The sequence below is a fragment of the Loxodonta africana genome, chromosome 4, assembly GCF_030014295.1.
Source record: "Loxodonta africana isolate mLoxAfr1 chromosome 4, mLoxAfr1.hap2, whole genome shotgun sequence".
Classification (NCBI taxonomy): Eukaryota; Metazoa; Chordata; class Mammalia; order Proboscidea; family Elephantidae; genus Loxodonta; species Loxodonta africana.
In genome coordinates, this window is record NC_087345.1 from 152,789,769 (window position 1) to 152,798,500 (window position 8,732).

General features: G+C 46.0%; 1 protein-coding gene across 5 annotated transcripts in view; it reads left to right on the top strand.

Moving 5' to 3' along the window:
• The window catches only part of CAMK1D (calcium/calmodulin dependent protein kinase ID), a 491,464-nt gene extending 484,085 nt beyond the window's left edge, over positions 1–7,379 (top strand). For all 5 annotated transcript variants that reach the window (XM_010590728.3, XM_023548911.2, XM_003410734.4 and 2 more), the window contains one exon: positions 368–7,379. In XM_010590728.3, the coding sequence (XP_010589030.1) occupies positions 368–392 (25 nt within the window). In that variant the 3' untranslated portion in view covers positions 393–7,379. The remainder of the gene's footprint in view (positions 1–367) is intronic.
• Positions 7,380–8,732: the final 1,353 nt, after the last annotated feature.

Genomic DNA, 8,732 nt, shown 5'->3' on the forward strand with positions numbered 1-8,732 from the left:
GTTAGGACTTAAATATAACTTTTTGTGGGTCCCAATTCAATCCATATAAAAAAAAATTGCTGTCCAGTCAATTCTGACTCATAGCAACCCTACAGGACAGAGCAGAACTGCCCCATAGAGTTTTCAAGGAGCACCTGAAGGATTCAAACTACCGACCTTTTGGTTAGCCGTCATAGCACTTAACTACTATGACACCAGGGTTTCCATTCAACCCATAGCAGTAGGTAAAAATTGTACATGAAGTTTGGTCCATCACAAGCCCAGCCCATATGATACCCTTGCAGTGGGAATGGGGATTGGGTATTTTCTGTAACTACAAAAACCCTTCTGAAGCTTTGACCCCCTTGTGTTCACTGTTCCCCTCCAGGCCTGGCATCCTCCGCCCTCTGTAGTTTCATTTCCTCCTCGGGGGTCTCAGGAGTTGGAGCTGAACGAAGACCGAGGCCCACCACTGTGACGACGGTGCATACTGGCAGGAAGTGACTAGCTCTGGAGGCAGGGCCCGGGGGCGGGGCCTCAGATGGGCCCAAAGAGTGGGGCCTGGGGGTGGAGCCTCGGGAGGGGCCTGGGAAGGGGTGCCCCCACGGCCTCCAGTGCCAAGAGCCCCTCCAGAGCAATCTCACCTTGCATGGTGCACCTTCCTGCACAGGACTGGAAGACAGAAGTTTTTTTATGGCCATATTTTATACTGCAATTCTGAAGTGTTCATTTCTCACAAACTGTACTGACTCAAGGGGAGCTGATTTAATAGGATCTGGTGCTGTACATATGAATCTTGCAAAGCTCTAACTGAATGGACCTTCTTATTCCTCACCCCAACTCCCTGTCGTTTCCACTCTTCTCAGTGTAGGTAACCGTCTATGTTGTATTTTTTCATTAATGAGGAAAAGGTTTCAACTGGATTATTTAATATTGGTAAATACTGTGCTTTAGGTTTTTTTTTTCTTTTAAGAAGTGTGTCCTTTCTAGTTATATGACCTCTATCTTTTGTTCATCAATAAGTAGAGATTTATGTTAACCCTTTAAAAGAACTTCTTCCCCCTCTGAGGAGAATTTCAAGGTATTTTTAAAAATTCTAATAAGAGGATCCAGCATCTGTCTCCAAGGCTAAGAGTGCACTTTACTTCTTTTCCTTCTCTTTTCCTCCCCTTTCTTGGGAGGATCAGCTAAAATGACAACTCAGCAGTTCTATAGGGCTGTCTTCTCCATGAAGTCTTTGCGGGGGAACCTGCAGAAAACCCGTCCTAGCAGCTCCTCCGAAAAACTCCAGGCCAACCAGAGACCCTAGCAACTCATCAGTGGTCAGAAATAAACGTGCTCCCTGGGGCTAAACTTTGCGGGCTGACCTTGCTGTGAACGAGGTGCCCCACAAAGCGAAGATGCCAGAGCCTCCTTTACAAAAGGAATGATTTGCCCTTTTGTTTAAAGGGAAATTCCCACACCCAGCGCTCACCTCTCACAAGGAGTAACACAGCTGAAAGCAGTCTTAAAATTAACCTCTCTCTCTCTTTTTAATGGAATTCTAAACTAATACTTAGAATAATCTCCAACTCACACAAGTTTTTTCTCCAAATGTTTGCCATATTCTTAGTATGAATGCTATCCAAGGGAGAGGGAGAGGACCAACTTTGGAAGAGAATCCATTTGTCTGGGGTGCTAAGGGAAGGTGACCTGCCAAGCAAACAGGACGTTGGCCACCTCAGAGATGGTCAGAGAGCACCTTAGCCAGGCCCAGCTGGGCTTGAAGGCAGCTTTGCGAGCAGCGGAATCTGAAAGCCTAAGACCTGTGGTGGAAGGGTGTCCAGCCATCCCAGTTTGCCTGGGACTGAAGGATTTACTGGGACACTGGACTTTCCTAAAACAAGGAAAGTCCCAGGTGAATCAGGCCAGTTCATGGATAGCAGGCAGAGTGGGCACAGCGTGAAACCCAAGGCAAAACCACTTTTCAAGGAGGCATCAAGGATGAGCTCTTGTCTGGCCGAGCAGGTGGCTCCAGCCAACCAGCTTGGCAAAAGCCCTCCCTGGCCTCACACCCGTCTAGCACCCAATTACAGCCCTTACTTCTGTTCAGTGTGAGTGTGAAGTCTGCACAGTCAGCCTTGAGCTTGCCAAGGATCCCGGGAGCTCTGCCTGTGCTGCAATGATGATCCTGGGCTGACTTCCCTGGCTGTTGTCCCTGTGCCCTTCTCCTACAGGTGGACAGACTGATCAGGTCCTGCTGGTCAAACCATCTTTGTCACTTCTACACCTTTGCATGTGTCCAGGCCAAAATGTTTCTGTTATGCTCACTCCCTACCACCCCTCCACATACACACACAGATAGTGTTATTTGGTTCAGAGCCTAGAATGTGTTTGATGGCAGTACTAGTATATATGAGCACAGCTGGAAAGATGGGCAGCTGGTCCACCACTGTCCCCACATGTGTTAGGGGCATGCGGCCACTTGGCAGGAATCCTGCTTGGAGTCTGCCACACATGCATACAAAGGGAAGAGCAAGCCATTACTCCGAAATGTGTAAAAGGCCTGGGAAAGTTGATTTAATAACAACAGACCCAATTAATAAGCAAGCATCACCAAAGTTGGGTATGCCTCAACCCCTCACCTTCAGAAGGACAATGACATGAATACTGTAAACAATATTAGAGAAATATTTGAGAAAACTGCAGAATCTCTTCAGGAGGTTTCTGAACATGTCTCTTATTAACAAGTGTAATGGAAAATTCAACTTCATAGAGATAAGAAAAAAAGTTGGTAGAATGTTGTAAGGGGACCTGAATTTGCTACCTGTCATGTGCTGGAATAGTCATGGGCTGTTTGTGCTGTGTGCTGTACACAGCCATTTGCGTTTAAAAAGCAAGATTTGAAGCCATATTCTATTACTGGTGATAAAAATATTTTCTGGAGCCAGTATACGTGGTGCGTGGAATATGCAGTTTGAAAGGATGACTAACCTGAAAAGTGCAGAGTAGCTGAGATGTACCCTGTTGCAGGTGGCCTCTTTGCTGCTTGGAGTCAGTCCTTGGCCATGCTCTGGCTCCACCTAGCACACATCAGGTCTCAGTAACGCAGTACCAGGAGGTGGAGACTGGCTTCAGGCCAACAGTAGACTCTGCTGGGCATGACATCAGGGCAGGCCTAGGCTTCCTCTTAGGTTATTTCCTATCGTTTTAGGAAGAGGAGAAAATAAATACCACACAGAAGAGCTTTTGCTCTTGAGGGAGCCCCAGTGGTAAAAGGATAAAGAGGTTCTCTTCCAACTGTGCTTGGTGTAGTTCATGTCTTATTACAAAACAGGAGGAGAACCCAGAATATACCTCTTAAGACCTGGCAAATGAGATGGCATAGCCCTAGGACCCTTACTGATGTCAAATTCAGCAGGTATTAGCAGAGCATTTAATATGTGCAACCAGGCTAGATGTGCCTTGAAGCCAGCATGTTGGTGAAGCTCAGGGTGGACACATCACAGGTCTTTTTAACCCCAAACCCCAAACTGGATATCTTCACGTTTTCAAAGCAAAGGAACTTTTTTTCCCTCCTCACTTGAATACTAAATTTTGAAATTTGTGTCCTGGGGTGGTCTTTCCCTCACCTGCCTGTCTCTCTGGCTTTGCTTCCCTGATCTTCATCTCGTAAATGAGGCAATAAGAGGAGCTTATATTTGTCTGAAACAGTGAGTCCACACCCTACTCTGGCCTCTGGCACCTTTGGAAATATTGCTGCTACCTTTGCCAAGGTACTGCTGGGGTCTTGGCTGCCACAGATCCCCATCCTCACATGGGGGTCTGGAGCATCGGGTTGGGTGGAGCAAAGTCAGTTGGAGCTGAGAAGGGTAGAACATGCGAAAGAGATGTGCACACACACAAAAAAGTTACTGTCAGTCAGTTCTGACTCATGGCAATCCCATGCGTGTCAGAGTAGAATAGTGCTCCATAGGATTTTCAATGGCTGGTTTTTCAGAAGTGAATCACCAGGCCCTCTTCTGAGTTGCCTCTGGGTGGACTCGAATCTCCAACCTTTTGGTTAACAGCCGAATACATTTTGTACTGCCTAGGGATGTGCACATACGAAAATCCCTTGAGAAAAGAGGAGGCTGCCCAGCCGGATAGATGGTGACCCCACGGTTGCTTGTGGCTTTTGCAGTGAGTGGTGGTTGACGTCCACACCCTCTTACTGTCCCTGACTGCATAGAACAGAAAGGATAACCTTTTTTTAAGAAAAGAATTACACAGAAACGATGCCCCTCCGCCAAAAAAAAAAAAAAAAAAAACAGGCGTGGTTTAATGTTCTTGACCTTGGCAGTGATTCTGGTCATTTGTAAAGCCTCACCACAAGGACAGGCCACAGCCTCAAACTGACATAGGAGAACCTTTGAGAGGGTCCCAAGTAGTTTTTACAGCTTTGTGTGCAAGGAACCCAGCAGTCCAGCTTAGGGCAAAAGAAGACGCCCTTGGCTAAATAAGCAAAGCTTTGGCTTTTTTTTTTTTTTTTTGGCTTTAGAAAACATTAACGGTTTGATAAAAGGGTTTTGATGTATTGAACCCCAGATTCAGTTTACCTACTTAGCATTAATCCACCCTGTCTGTCTGCCTTGGTATTCAGCTTTTCCTGGATGGATTGTGGATGGTAAAGGGAGCGTCTCCTTTAGAACAAAGGCCAAGAACACCAGGGACACAGGGAAGGGAGCCCAGATGTTCCCCTCCTGAAAGGCATTGACCCTCTTTCTCGTGGAGTGACAGCCTAGTCTGATCAACCCACTGGGGTTGGATGTTTATGAGCAATTTTCAACAGGAAGACCATACCCCAGTGGGGGTAGATTCAGTATTTGATGGCTTTGGGCACCATAGACTCTTGTTCACCCAGAACCTTGGCCAGTATTGATTCTTCACATTGGGGAAGCCACACTGGAAACATTTCTCCAGGGCAGAAGGCAGGAGAGCTGGCTAACGCACGTCAGATTTAGCCAGCAACATTCCCTGCTTCATATAACTTCTGCAAGCGTGCCACAGGGATTCCTTTGAGTCTGTGAACAGAAGGCAAGGGCAGGTAAAGGGCAGCTCCTCCAGTTTCCATCAACAGAATTCAGATGTCCTCTTTCCCAGGTTTGCAAAATCACTTCTGGCAAATGAAATGATAGATCCTCTGGTTCCACCAACGCACGAAACCTTTGCATGTTACTAACCAGTACAACTTTCGCTTTGTCTACTCACACTTTGCAAAGTTTGCCTTTTCCTTAAACACATTCCAGACCAAACACTGTTCAGTTTGTTTCCAAAAAAACAATGTATATACCTGTACGTAATTCACCACTCTTTTACGGGGTACTTGGTCCTGGGTTGGGGCTGAAAGTATAGCAGGCATTTGCAAAAAGTGTTCCAACCCTTCGATATTCAGAATGGAAACTGTTGAGATAGAAATGCTGAATTGGGAAAATAGATTCCTAAAGAAAAAAAGTTGATTTCCAAAGACTCCATGAAAATCGGTACGCAGATGAGTTAGCTGGAAAAACTCGACTGTGGGCAGCAGGCATCTCTGAGGAGAGGAGAGAGAGGAAGGTACAGGCCCACACCCCGTTCACTTGGTACCTCCATTGTGATCCAGCTCATCGTGGTCTGCAGCTCGTGTCTACACAGGCACTTCTCAGCCTGCGCAGGACCCCAAGCCTGCTGCGAGGTCTGCCCTGCGTGCTGGCGAAGGCCGGGCCTGCTCCCTCCTTCTAGCAGCAGCCCATGCGCCCTGAGCACAGGAGTCTGCCCTTCTGGACCTTCTGCCGCCTGTGTCCTGAGCAGCCCCGCTTGTGGCTTTGGGGGGCTCTGCTTCTTCAAACGCAAAGGCCGTCCATTTGGATGCTCAACACTCAGCATGTGGCTGCCAAGTCTGGTTTTGTGGACAAAGCAAACCGTGGAATGGCTTCGGTTTCTGTATCTTTCTACACCAAAGGGACAAACTGTCACGTTCACCCTTTGTACTAATGCCGCTTCTGCATTCACCATGTACATTTTTAACCTTTTTGTCTCTAGGGAACTTCAAATAAGGTTCTGATATCTTCTGATTATTTACCATGTCATTTTACTTACAGGTGATTTTATTTTCTTATGGACAGGAAAAACAGAAAAGGAGAGGAGTGTTTGAGGCTTTAGTCATAGAGTTAAGGCATCACCAGGACTCTGTAGCCCCAAACACCAGGGGCATAGCGAGGGAGAGAGAGGGGGCACTTGCCCCCAGGTGCAAGTCCAAGAGGTGCCAGACAGGCACAGAATGACATTCCGAGGCACCACAGATATAAAAGGCGCCTGAATGAGGCAGCCAGACAAGAGGGGGATGTCATTTTTTCTATGTCTATTCATCTTGAGGAAACCCTGTTGGCATAGTGGTTAAGAGCTATGGCTGCTAACAAAAAGGTCAGCAGTTCAAATCCACCAGGCGCTCCTTGGAAACTCTATGGGACCAGTTCCACTCTGTCCTATAGGGTTGCTATGAGTCGGAATCGACTCAATGGCAACGAGTTTGGTTTGGGTTTTTTTTTTTTTAATTCATCTTGAAATTGCGGGGGGAGGGACTAAACTTTAGAGTTTGCCCTGGGTGCTCGTTACCCTCAGTATGCCCCTGCCAAACACTAAATTGCTTCTCAAAGGAAAATACATGGACAGACTAAGATACCTGGCCTCCTGGTAGCCCCACACTTGGGGGAGCAGGACCCTGGGGAAGGGCTGGCAGCCAGACTTGGGGAGAGAGCTAAAGAAGGGACAAGAATGTCAACTGGAACATTCACCCTGCAGCCCCAGGACTGAAGCCTGTGCTCTCTCTTCCACGGGCTCTTGGGCTTTTTAGAAGAGGTGCAAGATGCCATCCAAATGGCAGCAAAAGTGATGCCACATTGCAGCAGCCTCATTGTTTTGGAAGATGGGGCGGCAAGTTTCAGGGAACATTTTAGTCCCAAGTTCAGGTTAGAAGACATGAAAGGTACATTCTGTCCAGAGTCAAAATTGGAACAATTTCTAAATTGGCTTTAGTCACTACACATAAAGAAATTGTCCCTCTCTCTGCTCCCCCAACAGTGAGCATGTTTTCCAAAAGCTTACAACACTGAACTCAAGAATACCCCGTGTCTATTATTACCAGGCTTGCGATTGGTTCAATTGTTTCCGTAAAAACGTGCTTGTCTAAAAGAAGGGAAACTGCATTTATTCCATGCATGTAATAAACTCTGCAAGAAGTTCAACCCAAATAGGTTTGTGACACTGCAAAATTGTTAATGGGTCTATTTAGCAAATGATTCTCTGCCTTGACAATCATTTACACATATCAAGATTTCTATCATAATGGTAACGAGATTGATGACTTATTGTTTTCCTCCAATAAAGACAATTAATCACCTTCAGATGCCTGTGGTTTGTTTTGTCCATAAAGAGCAGGAGGTGAGAAAAGAGAGAGTGGAGGGAGAGAGCGGGCTGTCTCATTAGGGGGAGGGTAATTGGGAATGTGTAGCAAGGTGTATTTAAGTTTTTATGTGAGGGAGACTGACTTGATTTAACTTTCACTTAAAGCACAATAAAAATTATTAAAAAAACAAAATAAAAAAAAAAAGAGCAGGAGGTGGGGGTTTCAACATCTCCACCTTCTTTCTCGGAAGTTTGCATTCGAAGGAAGGAGTTTGAATTGAAAGCCTGGAAACTCCTGAAAGAAACAGATGCCATCAAGTCAGTTCCAACTCATAGCAACCCCACATGTGTCAGAGTAGAACTATGCTCCATAGGGTTTTCAATGGCTAATTTTGGGGGAAGAGATTGCCAGGACTTACTTTCAAGGAGCTTCTGGGTGGAGTCAAACTGCCAACCTTTTGGTTAGCAGCCAAGCATATTAATTGTTTGTACCACCCAGGAACCCAGAAACTCCTTAATTTCCCATAAATATTTCATATTATTTATCCAATGAGCCAGAAGCGGCAGGGCTGGGGGAGGGGAGAGAGAGAGGGCTCGTCTTGGCTTTACGGTTTGTGGTGGGTACCCAAGTTCAACACCCTGATGGACAGGAAATCTCCCCCTTTTCCTTGCTACTGCAGAAGGTGGCTGGAGGCAGCCCAGGACCTCATATCACGTTAACCATGTATTTATAACTTGCTGTCGGGAGGAAAAGCCAACATTGACTCCCCAGGAAGCATCTCCCTGAGCAGGGGGTACATGGCAGCCCCAAGGCTGGGCAGGCACACACTCATGCACTTCCATTTCCACAGACTTGTAGTTCACAGTGCCCAAAGTAAGATCTTTTTCCCAGTAGAAGGTTGGCTGTTTTATTTTTTTGATGTTGGTGTAGGAGTTCAAAGGAAGGAGTTCAAATTAAGATCCTACCACTATGATGTTCCTAGTTCATCAGATGTATTGTGGGGATTAGGTTTGGTAACCAGACAATTCCTCCAATCCAAATAGCAAGTGGTTATGTAAGGAACAACAACAAAAAAAAAATCGGACATGTGTTATAGAAATGTAGAATTAACACCATCCCACACCACCAGTATCAAAACATCATGGGCCTTAAGAGAAATAAGGCTGTATGCCCAAAAGACACATAATATACACTGTCTGATGTCTAGTCTCTTTTTAATTGGTTATTGGGTCTCGTAGCCCAGAGCCTGATTATGAAGTATGTCAATGCAAAGGGATCATTCAGTGGGTGAATGGGTGACACTGTTAATGCAGACTTTATGGAGAAAAGGAATTTGGTATCTGTCTTAGTT